Source organism: Anas platyrhynchos, chromosome 25 (genome assembly GCF_047663525.1).
Source record: "Anas platyrhynchos isolate ZD024472 breed Pekin duck chromosome 25, IASCAAS_PekinDuck_T2T, whole genome shotgun sequence".
Taxonomy (NCBI): domain Eukaryota; kingdom Metazoa; phylum Chordata; class Aves; order Anseriformes; family Anatidae; genus Anas; species Anas platyrhynchos.
In genome coordinates, this window is record NC_092611.1 from 7,033,424 (window position 1) to 7,048,585 (window position 15,162).

At 49.6% G+C, this 15,162-nt stretch overlaps 1 protein-coding gene across 4 annotated transcripts in view; it reads left to right on the forward strand.

Moving 5' to 3' along the window:
• GRIK4 (glutamate ionotropic receptor kainate type subunit 4) overlaps positions 1-6,892 on the forward strand; it is a 160,656-nt gene extending 153,764 nt beyond the window's left edge. For 3 of the 4 annotated variants that reach the window (XM_038167658.2, XM_072027785.1, XM_038167660.2), the window contains 4 exons: positions 502-727; positions 2,028-2,156; positions 4,650-4,768; positions 5,233-6,892. In XM_038167658.2, the coding sequence (XP_038023586.1) occupies positions 502-727; positions 2,028-2,156; positions 4,650-4,768; positions 5,233-5,598 (840 nt within the window). In that variant the 3' untranslated portion in view covers positions 5,599-6,892. Of the gene's footprint in view, positions 1-501; positions 728-2,027; positions 2,157-4,649; positions 4,769-5,232 lie in introns of those variants that run through there. The other variant, XR_011804958.1, reaches the window with a different exon arrangement.
• The last annotated feature ends 8,270 nt before the right edge of the window (positions 6,893-15,162 follow it).

Here is a 15,162-nt window from a genome sequence, read left to right on the forward strand (position 1 = left end):
AAAATCCAGATTTTAGGGAGCAGCAAACTCCAGAGAGCTTTGACTCTGTGCCCAGACCTCGGTGCTCATTTCGGGCTGGTGGTGTCTGGCTCTGGTGGCCTGCTGAGCACAAGGGCATGGGAAGCGTTCAGTGGCTTAAAGAAGCCATCCGTGAGCTGTTTCTTCTGGCTGATTTTGGTTGTTTGCGATACAGTTACGGAAACTGTATTTTTTGCAAGCTGAATTTATGCAAAGAGACGTGATGGAACTAATTGGGATTAGGTATGCATTTCATGCCCAGCCTTGCCAACAAAGTCTCAAATCCACCAAGACATTTGGGCCTCTAAATCTCATTGGAATAACTGGAGGGCAGGCAGCCGTGTGCGAATCAGGCACCGGATCTGTTTCGACTCCCTTTTCCCGTCACGAAATGGGACCCTCGTTTTCCAGGAGGGTCTGATTGGGGGTGTGCATCCCCGTAACGTGCTCCCACTTATCCGTGCTGCCTCCTCTCTCCGGCAGAACTCCCGCTACCAGACGTACCAGCGGATGTGGAACTACATGTACTCCAAGCAGCCCAGCGTCTTCGTGAAGAGCACGGAGGAAGGGATCGCGCGCGTGCTGAACTCCAATTACGCCTTCCTGCTGGAGTCCACCATGAACGAGTATTATCGTCAGCGCAATTGCAACCTCACGCAGGTCGGGGGCCTTCTGGACACCAAGGGCTACGGGATTGGCATGCCCGTCGGTAGGCAGTGAAGACAAATTCTAGTCCTTCTCCGCTGTCAGCAGAGGACCGGAGCATTTGAAAAGGCTGAACCGGCTCTAAGGCCGAGGTCACGTTTCACGGCTCTGCCCAGGGTCATTTTTTTTTTTAAAAACTCAGGAGGAAAATCAAATGCACTGCAGCTGATGGTGCACGCTCAGGGCCAGATGTGCGAGACCCTGCTCTGGTCCGGAGCCAGGTGACACGTGACTGCGGCTCTTTAAATGATTCGTGTGAAAGCTGTTTCAAAATTGCTGCTTATTTTCTGCATATATGCTCTTTGCTGACTGTTTCCCTTTTGAACCAGTGGGGTTTGAATCGTTTTGTGCTTCTCGTTTCACCTCAGAAGTGCTGTGAAAGTAATGCTGGTGCAACTTCTGTAGTGTCTTAACAGCTGGTGGTTCTTAAAACTCCCCGACAGAGAGAGAATGGGACGATTCAGTCCTATCTCACCTCCTGATCAGGTTCCACCAAATGCAGGGCTTTTGTCTTTCGAATAGGAGAGCTAACAAGAGAAGCCCATCTCCCAGGGCAGCAAAGAAAAGGATGTAGCGGTTGTTATCCAAAAACGATCGCTGATCTTTGGGCCAGTCTCCCAGGCTCGACGCCTGGTCCCTGACCCCTGAGCACCCCGGGTAGCCACACAAAGTTGAGCTGAGTGACGCAAGAAGCCTCGCACAGGCAGCCACTAGAGCTTAGCTGACATGAGTAAGCTTGTAAAGTCACGGTAACCCGATCGTGAGTACAAATCCGTACTTTCATGACTAAATTTGTTCTGACATTGTCTTGTTAAGCAGTGAAATCGTAGCAGATAAGAGGAGCAGAAAGCTGCTCGCTGGGACAATGGTGCAGAGTTACCGGGAGAGCTGCTGCCGTTCCCACGGCCCTTCTTCTGCAGCTCTGGCCCCAGGAATAACGGGGCCTGCAGTGGGGCTGGGTGCTGAGCATCCTCTCCCGTGAACACAGGTTGGATCCAGCGCCGTTTTAGTGCACCAGTTTGAAACAGGAGCCTTAGAGCAAGCCTAGCAAAGCTCTCCCTGGCTACAGACTCCTTTAAGTGCGATATTTGGGTCTTGGGGTGCAGGCAGAACTTTTGTCTGCAAATGAGGTGAATTTATGGACAGCCCCAGCAGGGGAGCAGGGGGTTTCGAGGGCTGGCACGGAGCAAGAGAGCTCCCAAGGTGCCGGGAGGAGCGTTCGGGGCAGGCTGGTGGCAGGGCAGTGCGCGGGACCGAGGGGTGGACCGGAGCGGTGCCTTAGCGCCTGCCTCTTGCTCTTGCAGGCTCCGTGTTCCGCGACGAGTTCGACCTGGCCATTCTCCAGCTGCAGGAGAACAACCGCCTGGAAATCCTGAAGCGCAAGTGGTGGGAAGGAGGCAAATGTCCCAAGGAGGAGGACCACAGGGCCAAAGGTACGCTGCGCCCCCCGCCCGTGGCTCACTGTAGGGACCAGGAGGTAGGAGAGCATCCTTTAGTGGTGCAAGGATGAAGGTCCGTCCGCACATGTGCACTGTTGGGTTTTCTGCCAGAGAATCGCTTTTTCCCCTTCTCCTGACCCGAGGTTCCTTCCTTCACAATTCAAGGAGAAAGCCAAACAGCTCTGCGGTGCCTCATGCTGTGTGTTTTTGCCTGGGGCAAAGAGAGCGGAACAACCAAATGACAAATATTGGAGGCATATGGAGGGGAAATTAGCTTCTAATGAATGTCTGCAGCATTACATGGGAAAATGGATGGCTGAAGGGATCAGACCAAAATCCTGGGTTCCTGCACGGGAGATGGATCTCCACCGCAGGCCCGCTGCTTAATGGCTCCGAGTGAAAGCGCCTTTCAGACAGCTGAGGGAAGGGACACAAGGACTTTATTACTACATCTGTAAACTGAGGAGCAAATTCTTTTGGGTAATGCTATCCAAATTGCCATAAAAGCTACCACATTAGGCTGATGTCCCAGCGTGACAGCAGTTGCCAGCTTCCCGCAGTTGCTGCATTTTTTCCTGTTGGCAGTCGCCCTTTCCTCGGCGAGCATTTTCTGGGAGGCCAGCAGTGCCCAGCCGCAAGGCGAGTCCTCTGACCTCTCTGAGTGCAGACACAGAGCCGAGCTGGCTGCACGACTGTGCTCGTGTTTTCCTGACATTGCAGCAGACGTCGGGGTGTGTGTGCAGCTTGCGAGCTGGCTGGATGAGGCCCCAAAGGGATGGGGTGCTGCTTATCCCCCCTACTGCCCCACATGTAGCCCTAGGTGGTGGTTTGGAGGCAGGAGGTGCTGTGCCAAAGCAACAACCTAATAAAATAGTTGGTTTGAAGGCAAGCAGGCAGGATGGAGGCTCTTCTTCCACGTACCTAACCACGGAACAGGGATTGGAGAAGGTTCTGGTGGTTTGTTCGCCTTGTTAATAAATCCCCAGCTGTATCCTATCAGAGAGAAAGCGTAGGTGTTTTCAAGGATTTGGGCAGGGAGGTAATAAAGGGGATAAAAACTGCCCACAGAGGAAAGAAATCCCTCTCTGGTGATCTTGGAAACGGGTATCTGATCCGACACCCAGGTGGAACCATGGAAGGATGAAGAGAGACTGATCCTGGCCTTAAATTCCGATTTGAGAGATGCTGGGAGGAGAGGATGGCCTTTATCTTGGGTCTAAACTGTGATTATGGGATATGTTTTCTGCCCTGTGATGGCTGTCTTAGTGGAAACGTCTCTGCGATGGGCTGATTTACAGAGTCACTGGATTGCTCTGGAGGCAATGCCAAAAGAATGATGGAGAAGGAGGGAGAATTGTGACCTCTTAAGTTTTAGAACAAAACAGGTCAGCGATTTACAAGGATTTTGGTGAGATTTAATGTCTAAAAGCCATGCAGAGATTAAGTCAATAAATCATTGATTCTTGCACTTTGATTTAATGTTACAGAGGGGAGAGGAAGGTTTTTATAGATGCGCTGGTTGAGTAATGGCCTCATACCGTCACCTCGGTGCAAAACACCGCATGCTTTTTAGTAATCAGCCCAATCAGGAGCCCTGGCCACTTGAGACCCAAACCCAAGAAGCCAAGGAGAGCAGAGCTGGTTTTTGGGCAGTGTGTGCTGAGAGGCAGGCGCTGCTCCCTGGATCTGCTCCCACCCCAGCACCCTTTCGGTCCCGTCCTGCAGGGCAGTTTTGGGGGGACAGGAGTCACGGTGGGAAGCAAGGGGACATCCCTGGCATGTGGAAAGCTCAGGGTGGGTTCCTGAGGGCTGGGTTTTCCCTCCAGCAGTGAGGTTTGTGTCCTACAAGCTGTATAGGACGGGGCTGGCAGCCCCTAACCAGGTACCCCTGGGCAACATCCCCATGTGGCCACCAAGTCATGTCAAGTAGCTCTGGGTTGTGGTCTTGTCTGGAACCTCTCCTTGATACGGCAACACAAGCAGCTGTAATCATTTTTCACCAGCACTTTGTAATGTGATCAAAGGAGGTTTTCTTAATGCCAGCCTCCTTTAAAGCCCTTTCTTGTCTTCCTCATCTCTGCCTCCTTAACAGCATTGCTCATCTGCTGTCGCAAAGTTCAAAGCAACCAGAGCTGGGTGAATAATTTGCAGGGATTAATGTACCCGATTGATCTCCCGTTTTTTCCCCCCTGTTTTCGGTTTGTCCACAAATTGCTTTGTACTTGCCTCCAATGTATTTGCTGTTTATCTGCAAAATCATCATTTCTGAGAATGCGTCTTCGATCGTGCAGTTATTGCAAGTCATTTGGTTTGCCATCTGAGTCATGCAGCCAGCTATTAATAGGACAAGTGCTGGCTCCATGGTTTTGGTCTCTGGCTGGGTGTGCGCAATGCTAACAGCAAAGGGTTGGGATTTCTGCACAACGATGCCTGCAATTTATGTTGCACCTGCCTCCCCACAGCGCTGTCCCTTCTGCTTTATTTCAGGCCTGGGGATGGAGAATATTGGTGGAATCTTCGTGGTTCTCATCTGTGGCTTAATCGTAGCGATTTTTATGGCAATGCTGGAATTTCTGTGGAGCCTTCGGCACTCTGAGCAGTCAGAGGTAGGACCTGAAAGTGTCCCGAGGGGATAGAAGTGCTTATGGCATTCCTAGTGCTGAGACCTCAAACACAGGAGAGCTCTGGGTAGGGGTCTGAAGTTCAGGAACATCTCACCTACACCTGCACCCTAAGATTTGAGGTTGTAGGGATGCTCCAATGGCTGCTGAAGGGATCAGAGGTGCACAAGACCCAGGTACTGGATCCAGGTTCCTGGAGCCTGGAACATCTGAGAATTTCTGCCTCCAACAGGTTTGGATCCCAAGCTGATTTGGAGATCCAGAAGGGTCTCCACCAAGAGGTGGAACCTCTTGGGCTAAAACAAGCACGAGGGTCCAAGTGCTGGTACCAAAACCCAGTGGCCAAACTCAAACCTGAGCCTGTAGCGTTTTGGTATCAGGATCTGGAGCAGAAGCAGGGTGGCTGGGCTTGCAGCACGGTTAGGTGAGCAGCGTGCTCTGCCTTCCAGGTGTCGGTGTGCCAAGAAATGGTGACGGAGCTGCGCAACATCATCCTCTGCAAGGACAGTTTCCACCCCCGTCGGAGGCGAGGGGGGATGGCACGGACTCGCCCCGTTATCCCCGAGGAGCGCCGAGCCCGCAGCACCACCACGCTCAGCAACGGGAAGCTGTGCAGCGGGGGAGAGCCAGACCCCCTGGCACAAAGACTGGCACAAGAAGCTGCCCTGGTCGCCCGGGGCTGCACGCACATCCGCGTCTGCCCCGAATGCCGCAGGTTTCAGGGGCTCCGGGCACGGCCGCCTCCGGGCTCGCCCGCGCAGAGCGAGGAGAGCTTGGAGTGGGAGAAGACCACCAACAGCAGCGAGCCCGAGTAAAGCCGGGGGGCAGTTGGGGGGAGCCGGGGTGGGCCGAGAGGGTCCTGTTCCATTTTACAGAACACGGACTTGTACAATGTCAAACTCGTTTTTAAATTAAAAGCAGTTACCCAGCTTCTCCAGAGCACGGCAGGCCGCCTTGGGGCTGACGCACGAGCCCGGCTGGAGGGTGGGCTTTGGAGAGGACGCGCGGCTCGCCGGACCCCGAGGCACCAGGAGCGAGCTCCTCCGGCTGGGCTGCCTCCAGCAGCCGTCCCCACGCAGCTCCCAGGTGGGAAGGAGGGGACGCGGTGGGTAATTCGTGTAGCAGACATCGCCCACCCGGGGGGGCGAGAGTTCTTCTTGGAGCTTCTCCATCCCAGGCCAGCAGGAAGGCCGCTGTCTCCCCATCACACAGACTCACAGCGGGGCGTTCGCATCGGGCGGGGGGAGGGATTTTTTTCTTTGACGTGGACGAGGGATGGGAAGGGAGGAGTTGTTATTTCGTTTCGTTTCATTTGGGGTACTCCAGGACCTAGTCTCCGAGGCACCAGGTTCCAGGTGCTAAACTTCTTCCTTTCTAGAGCGGGGCGGGCGGCCTGAGAGAGGGAGGAAGGGATGGGACGTGCTCCCTGCGAGGAACAGCACGTGCTGAAAGCCCATCCGAGGAGTTGTTAACGTACATATATATATACAAATATATATATATACATAGATATATATATATTAAAATGCCAAAAACCAACCAACCAACACAGTGAACTCAAAGAGGCCTTGAAACGCCTGGAATTTCAGGGGTTCTGTGTCTTTTGTTTAGTTCTGGGGTTATCTTCAGCTTTTTCATTTTTTTTTTTTAAATTCCCTTCTGTTTTTTGGGGTGTGGGTCGGGGAGCCCTTGGAGGAGGGGGAAAAGAGAGCAGGGAACGGGGAGGGAGCACCCTTCCCACCAGCTCCCCTTGCCCGTGCCCCACACAGTGCCCGGGGCAGCTCGCTGCCCGCGTCCAGCAGCGACGGTGCCGCATGTGGTGTCAGAGAAACCCCATCGGGGTGGGATCTCGTGCGAGGACAATATTCACCTCCCTAGCAACAGCAGCAGCTCGCCCTCCGCTCGGTGCAGACGTGGGTTTCACGGCGACGAGTTGAATTTTCTGATTGAAAAAACAAATTCTATGCAATTTCTGATTGTAAAAGGGAAGAGAGGAAAATGGAGAGGGGCAGGGGAGATAAAGCCTTGAGTGAAGGTACATCCTGTTCTCGAATTGTTTTCTTTTCTTTTTGTCTTGAATGTACTGAAATAAAAGATGTCCTTGTATAATTATGCTTATTTTCCTCTTCTCTTCCCCGTCCACACTCAAAAAAGTCACGAGATGGCTTGCTTGGGGAGAGACCCAGCGGGGAGGGAGGAGGTGCTGTGGCTGTCCCCAGGTCTCTGCTGCCTGACTGCATCCACGCCCAAGGTGCTGCCGTTATCTGTACCTGAATGGGAACAGGAGACAACAGAAAAAAAGAAGCTACAGCCTTCCTAAACCAGTTAACTAGTGCTGAGGTTTAGGTGCAGCAGGTCAAACCCGTGGTGTTATCTCCTGCAGGAGCTGGTGCTTCTGAGGACGGGCAGGGAGCGATGCCCTGCTGGTGGTGGGCATGGTGGGGTTGTTGATGGTGTTGATGGTTTCCAGCAGTGCATGAAATCAGTGTCCTCCACACAAACAGCAGCAAAACGTGCACAGCAGGAAGGAGAGGATTTAGAGCTTGTTACACAGGACGTCATGTGTCATGTCCACAAAGGTCCCTTCATGCCTCCACATCCATAAATCCACGGGATGTTAGAGGATGTTCGCCCCGCTCTCCATGGCCAAGCGGAGAGGTGACGGTGTCAGCGTGAGGCTGGAGATGAGGCCAGGCTCCACCAGAGCCCGGGGGGGCACAGGGACAGGTCCCCAGCTGGGGCCAGGCAGCAAAGCCACCACCTGGAGCTCGGCGAGGAGCTGGTTTGGGCTTCCCAAGTACCGAGAGCAGCGCCAGAGATGTCTGAGAGCACGCATGTTGCTGCTAAAGGCCGACGTGTTTGTACGAGCAGCGGAATATATTCATCAAAAAGAAGCTGCTTTTTAAAATTTATTTACAGATTAGCAGAAGAAAAGGCTCCATGAATCATTTATCAGACCTGATGTTTTTTCACCCCATCACCAGAGTGAATAAAGAGGGAGCTTGACGGAGCCAGGCATTATTCCTCTGCTTCTCCAAAGATCTTGCAGTCATCTCCTCAGACAGGGGATGTCAGGAAAAAATGATGAGAAACCACCTGGTTTCTCTCCATCTTTGCTTTTTATCTCTCCTGTTAGCTTGTTCCACCTATATAGCATTTTATATCTACGTCTGGATTTTAAGGAGACTTTTTTCATGTCCCTCTCACAATCTTTTTTTTTTTTTTTCCCCTATGTTCAGAGTGTTTGCATTCAGAGCAGAAATGTGGTGGATGGATAAAAGCTGCTGTCATTTTGGGTACCTCTTCTAGTGTCTCTGGAGTGTCCTGGATTTTCAGCTCACTGGTAAAAACCTACAGGTTTCACCCTCTGGAGGGACCCCTTGCAGAGACGCCATTCTGCACATCACCTGGGGATTGTGTTCGGGTGCATTTGCATGCCCGGGATGGGTTTACATCTCTCGTGGTCTTTCTCTCCCACTTTCTGCTCTCATCTTTGAAACTATTGTGGGGCTTCTTTTGCTCGATGCTAATGCGGTTCAAGATCTAGAGCGCTTTGCTGTCCAAAAGGCACTTTCCCAGAATGGCTGTCTCCTGATAAAACTTGAGTAATTCTAGTAAGATATCTCTGCAAATTCCACCGGGAGCCAAAGATTAGATCAATTAACATGTAATACCTTGCTTTCTCCTTTCTTACCAGTTTGCTTGATCTTCCTGCTGCCCCCCTGGCTGTTTTCCAGCCCCCATTCCCGGCTGGCCCTGCTGCACTCAGGCAGGTTCCTAACCAAAGGGATCTCTCCTCCTGCGCTAAAACCCCACATTTGTGGTTTTTGTCCAGGCAGGGCCATTTTCACCTAATGATACAAAGCTGCTTTATCCCCTGAGGTCACACGGGCAAGGGTATTAGCAAGGCTGGGGGGCACTTACTGAACCAAGTAGCACAGGCAAAATAGAAAAGGGTTTTTCTGTGTCCTGTGAGAGATGAAAGATAGGAATATTTGCAGTTATTTCAGATCCACAGAAAGCTTCCCTGCTTCTGCCATGCCAAGTCTGCTTCTCTCCTTGAACCTTAAGTGTTTCACCAGCTAAATAACCCAAAGGGCAATGGAAGAGGCAAAGAGAAGAGCTGCTGGTGGGGTTTGCTTTTTTTTTTGCTGAGCTCCTGAGTTGCAGAAAAGGTCTGGAAGACCCAGCATCATATATGAGCAGGTGGAGATAAATGTAGTGCTGGGAAGTGCAGCTGTGGGCACAGGGTGATCAGTTTTTGTGGTTCTGGGGTGATTGTCTGAACGGCAAGGATACCCTTTAGGAAAAGGAGGAGACCTGTGGGCGAGGACTCCTTGGTGCTGAGCTTGTTTCTAAGCTTAGGAAAGAGTAAAGAAGCAAAGATGGGCTGCTGCAGTGGGTGATGGTGTCACAGACTGGCTAACATGAGTGAAAGAAGTCCCCTCCATCAGCTCCTGTTTAGCTCTGAGATTAATTACCTGCTATGTATTTGTTTCTCGCCTGTCCTCCACCTGTGTACATACCGAAAGTGATGAAATTTCTCCTGGTGCATAAAATATGGCTTCAACTTGAAGGAAAAGGCAGCCCTGCCCATCAGATGGAGAGCCAGCCTTTGGAGGCCAGATTGTAAACCTCGTCGGCCGGGCACGTCTCCAAAGCCAGGGAGATGCCCTGCTGCCCCACGGGCATAGAGGGAGGCAGAATCAGGCCAGAGATGTGCAAAAGGAGTTGGAAGCAACCATGGGGAAGGAACCGAGGAGCTGCAACGTGAAGGGAGGCGGCAGAGCAGTGGGGCAGCGTGCTGAAACGCCTGCTGGGCAGAGCACAAAGCACCCACGGTTCCAGCAAGCCCATTAGAGTCTGATGGCCGCTAACTGATTGAAAATACAGAGCTGGGCTCTCCTGGGTACAAAGTAGCCCTGATGAATTCGGTATAAATAGGCTCCTCGGGAACTTGATACCACACTGGGAAAATCAGCCCCGTCCCTGCCGGATCAGACAATGGGCAGGTTTATTCAGCTTCCAGGGAGGGTTTTTTTTTTTTTTTTTTTCCTGCAAAGGGGAATCTGCCGTGCTCCAGCTGAGTTAATGGGCTGGTTTGTGGCAGGACTGCCACAGCTCCTCTCTGTAAGCAGCCCAGGAGGATCCCCTGCCCTGCCACGATCCACAGTGGCCTCGGGGCTGGCGGTGCACAGGGACGTGCAGAAGAGCAGCAGCTTTCCAAAAGCCCTGCAAAGGCCAGATCAGAACAAAATGAAGGAGGCTAGCGTAATTAACAAAGGCTTTCTCCTCTGCTATGTTTAGGTCTGCAGTTATCAATGTAGCTGGCAGTTCCCAAAGACTGAAATGACAGGAGCTGGCTGTAAAAGAGATAACTGTCAGATTAGCCAGGACATATTTCCTGCCTAGGTTTTCTATATCATGCCTATCTTGAAATATCTCCATGTATTAAAGGCGCTGCGTGGCCATTTGTGTTTAAAAAAGTACCCTTTGCAACGTGATAAACAATGTTTTATTGCAACTGAAAGACCGAACATTTCTTGTGTCTTGACTTAGGCTGCTTTGAAATATTACATTTTTCCTGCTTCAGTCACTTTGTGTGGACCAAGGCTCTTTGTTGTTCTTATTGTGGCGGCTGGATTTTCGCTTTCTCGGGTATTGAGCTTAGGGTACTGGGGAGAAAAAATGCCTGGGCATTGGTGAGGAGAAGGCAATTTAGACTCACCATGGGCAAGAGCCATGCTCTTTCAAACCTCTTATCTACCTTCTTTTTTCTTCCCCTATCTCTGCCTTCCAAGCACCTTTCTCTTTCCTATTCATCCCCCAAATGCTCCTCCTCGTGTTGCTCAGCCTCAGAAAGAAATGTCTCCGGTCGGCTTTTGCCTGAACTCCCAGGAAACGTTCATGAATGTAGTCCTCTGGCTTTTCAGGCTTAGCTCTTGCTGAGCCGAGATTTAAAGCAATTTATTTCTAAGCCAAAAGCGAATGCAAATGAGGGGAAAGAACTGGGGGAGGAAAAGAAAAAAGACCTTTTATTCCCAGGTGAGCACTAAGATGACTGATCTGTCTGCCTAAAACCGATTGTTCTTCCAGAGTCTACAGCAAATACCCCTGCGCGTTCCTGAGAGCAGCTGTAGACGATGCTCTGATTGTTGCTTGCTGAACTAAACTGGGACAAGTAGACGAGCACACAGCCTCTGGTTTTATTCCCTGGCCATGGATCAGCCACGATGTCTTTAGCCCTCGGGCAGCCGAAATGGAGGTCATGGCATGGTAGGGAGCCAGGCATAGGAGGAGGCCACCAAATGTCTGTGCTACAAGGTCCTGCAAATCAAATCGCTCTTTTGGGAAAAAAAAAGTTTGTTTGCTGCCCATTTCAAACAGCCCTGGCACACTGCTGGCTGTGTGACCGGGCCAGGTGGATGGATATTTCTTTTTGAAGTTAAACTTAAAGCATAAAATGCTTGTACAGAGTGCCTTTGTGGAGAAAGTTGCTGGTTTAGCAGATGAAGTAGTTGCTCTGAACAAGCTATTCCATTATAATTCCCTCAAGTGGACATCGTATTTCAAGGGAGAATCATCATTCTGGAATGAAGCCCCTATTTTTTCATTTTTATTTATTTTATTTCTTTTTTTTTTTTGTCCCCAAGGAGATGTTAAAAAGCAGCAGCAGGATGGCAAACCAGATGGCCAAAATGCCACCAACCCCAGCAGGTGTGACAGGTGATGCTGTCACAGCAGACAGCTCTGGAAACAGCCCTGTGCCGCCCTGGGTCTCAGCTCTGCTGCATGAAACGGGGCTGATCCAAGTCCTCCTGAGCCTCACGGTGGTTACTAAGTACCCTATCGAAGAATAGAAGTGAAGGAAATGTTTTGGATTAATGCGTAGGACTGGAGGGGGTCTGGCAAGGTTTAATCTGTTCATGTTTGCAAAGGACTCTGAAAGCTTGGGATGAAAGCTGGTGGAGATTTGCCAAGTGTTTGCTAACATTAATGGTTAATTATTATGAATGCTGGCAGCCTACATGCTCAGCCAGCATCGTTCTCCAAGTGAGATCCAGACCTGTTATGGAGTTGTTATGCACACACGACAGAAAGAGACAGCTCGCTCTTTCTGCCCTGCGCTCCCAGCCAAAGTCCCATTCCAAAATCAGAGAGCAGCAGCACTTCTAGGTCTCGTCATAACAACTACTTACAAACCCAGAGCATTTGGCAGGAGAAGACCTAGCCATCTCCATGTCTCCACTCATTTCTGTCTGCTGGTTCCCTTTTTGCCTGATTTAGCAGAGTGGAAGTAGTGATCCACGTGGAGATACGTCCCAAACAGGGTGGCAAGTGGGTGTCACACACTGCTGCACTGCACGGGCAGATCTGAGCCATCTGGAGAAAGGTGCTGGGCATGACTCGTGCCCGAATTTGCCCTTGTTAGGGCTCAGGCTGGGTCAGCAGGAGCCTCCTGGGCACTGCAGGTGAAGAAGAAAAAGAGCAAGGCTGCCCAGCTGCCCCCAGCACGGCGAGAGAAGCTGTGCTTTGGTGGAGAGGGTGAGGGAGCAGCCAGCCAGCGAGTCCAGCCCCGAGCACGTGAGATTTGATTTGCCAGATATAATTTGATGGCCGGTAGCATTGCAGAGGCACCTGAGAACCTGCCTTTATCTAATAGTAGTCATCCAGAAAATGAAATCGGATGAATAAAAGGCTCGAGGTCCGTTTGGTCCTGTGAACACGGCTAGCAATTCCCAAACTATGAAAATCCAATTGATCTTCAGTCTGCACCAGCTCTGATTTATTTTTATTTCTCCATTTGAATTTGCAGCCTGAGTTTCTGGAGCTGAAAGCAGCATCCTTCCTATCTTTTGGCTACTGATAGTATTTTAGAATTATGACAGCAGAGTAATGTTTGCTCTAAAAGGTAACTTCAAGCTGCATTAGTCTCAGATAATTGACAGAGACCAAAGAAGTGATTTTGGGAAGCACTTGTGCGGAACCAAAGATCTTAGTGAATTGTTACCTTAAATTAATGGTGTAGCGAGAAGCTGCTTGGAGTTGATCAGCTGGCGGTAGTACTAAATGAAGCCGGGCTTTAAAGTTATTAGCCAGGCAGCCGCGAGACAGTGCTGCTGTGGATTTATGTGCTCGCTTTGTGTCTTATGGAGCCCAAATCCACACTGAGCTCCGAGTCCATGGGACTTCCCTGACTTCAGTGGGAGCAGCGAGAGCTCTGCATCTCTCAGGATTGGGCTCTCGCATGCTGGAGCTCGGCTAGGCCAGCGTGGCTAACAGGATTCACACCTTTAGCACCCTCCTTAATCCCCAGACAAAATGCAAAGTTCTTCTCTCAACACTTATTAAAGCTTCAATTTTATTTCTCATTATTAAATCATTAAATTGGCCCAAAATGTTTAAGTTAAGTGAAAGGAAGAGAGATTTGTGAGAAAACTGAAGACTCTGAGGAACTGCTGAATAATCTCTGAGGATGAAGAAAGCTGCGGTTGCCAAACCCATAAGCAAAAGGATCAAAAAGCAAAAGAAAAGTAGAAAGTTGTAGGTGTTTCAAATCTCCCCCCATCTTCCCTAAAAACCTCTGGTGATTTCAATGGGGGGAGGGAAATTATTCTCGTAAGGAACAGTCTGCCAGATGCTCCTGCCACTGCTGATGCCATTAGCTTGGTGTGCAACCCTGCATGGTTCTGCGATCTCAGTGTGTCCCCACGTGTGACACTGATGTTGCTTTCCTGGGCCTGCCGAGTTCGTTATCAGTGTCAGCTGGGAATTAACTGGGTTTAGGTGCCTCAGACTAGTATGAGGCCCTCTTGCTTTTTAATTATTTAACATTTTGAGTAAGTAGCTGTTTGATTATTTTACAGGCTGCGTTTGATTCTCTGCCTCAGGAACTTTTTCAGAGTATATGTATTTTATTTTATTTTATTTTATTTTATTTTATTTTATTTTATTTTATTTTATTTTATTTTATTTTATTTTATTTTATTTTATTTTATTTTATTTTATTTTATTTTTTTCCTGCAAGATCTGATCCAGATCTGATGGGACTGAAATCAGGGGAGTCTGGGGCTTGTATTCTGGCTGTTAGCAGTGGTTCTCTTCTGGTCTTGGTGTCTACAAACCCACGTACCGGCTCAGACCCTAGTAAGTGCCACCCTTGTTGGTGGGCGATATTTATTTGTGGCACATAAGAAGTGAGAGTCAAAGGGGAAGGACTGTGACTGGAACTTTTTTAGATATTGAGGATGTTTTTCCTGGTGAGGTTGATCACATCCAGCTCTCAATGTATGATAATAATGAAATGGGGCTTGGATTGCTCTGTCACATGAATCTCACTGGACCGTGGGCACGAACTAGCTCCAGCATGGATGAGAACTGCTGTAGGTATCCCCTGCCCGAGCAGACGTGGAGTGAGCAAGCTGAGAGGTGACTGCAGATCCCATGGCCCTTTTAATCCTAGGGGAGGCAGCTGTGGGAAAGAGAGGAGCCTGCCAGCGAGGGTCACCCATGGCTGTAAAGGCTTTGGCAAGCGAATATTTGTCTTCTAAGGAGGAGTAGATTGAGACCCATCAAACTTATTTCCTTTGAACAATGAGGCAGGCAACAGATAAGTGCATTCAGTCGGCACTAGCCTGGGCTGAATTCAAACTGGCACCTAGAGGTGAAAGACTGTATTGTGTTACCAGCTCTCCGACTTGTCCAGTCCCCATTAAGATTGTCTTTAATTTAGGCCAGGGAATGCACCAGTCACTTTCTCACACTTGCAGCACTGACCCAGCAGAGGTTAACACAGAGATCTGTTATTATCTGCTTGATCTGTAACTATAGAAAGCAGCTACTAAAGTGTATTTCAAATCCAAATGTAGCCTGCTGGTGCCAGTTACCAGCTAAAGTATGCTCTTTCTCCCTTCTAGCTACTAAATAGCACAGGTAAGCTGTGCAAAAAAAAAAAAAAAAAAAAAAAAAAAAAAAAAAAAAAAAAAAAAAAAGTACAGATTGTTAGAAAAAGAGTGTAGCCTCTGAATGCAATAGAGTTCTTTATCTCACTGAAACAGATACGAGAAGTAGCAGGGAAAGGAAAACCAAACAGAGACAAAGCTCTCTCCGGAATGTATAAAAAGAACCAAATAAGCCATTCAGAGCATGCGAGGAGATGTTTTTTTTTAACGGAGCGTTAGCAAGGCAATGTTCATCTCTGCTAGCCTGCCTAGGAACAAAATAAAACCAATGTTGTGTCAACAGGGTAATAAGAAAGAACACCAAAGTGTTTTTCTCTGTATTAAAGAGAAATCAGGCCCATGAAAGCCATGCATATATTTCAGCAGTGACAGCTTGGGCTCGGTAACAATGCAGTTTACTGCCTTAAGGAACCTGGG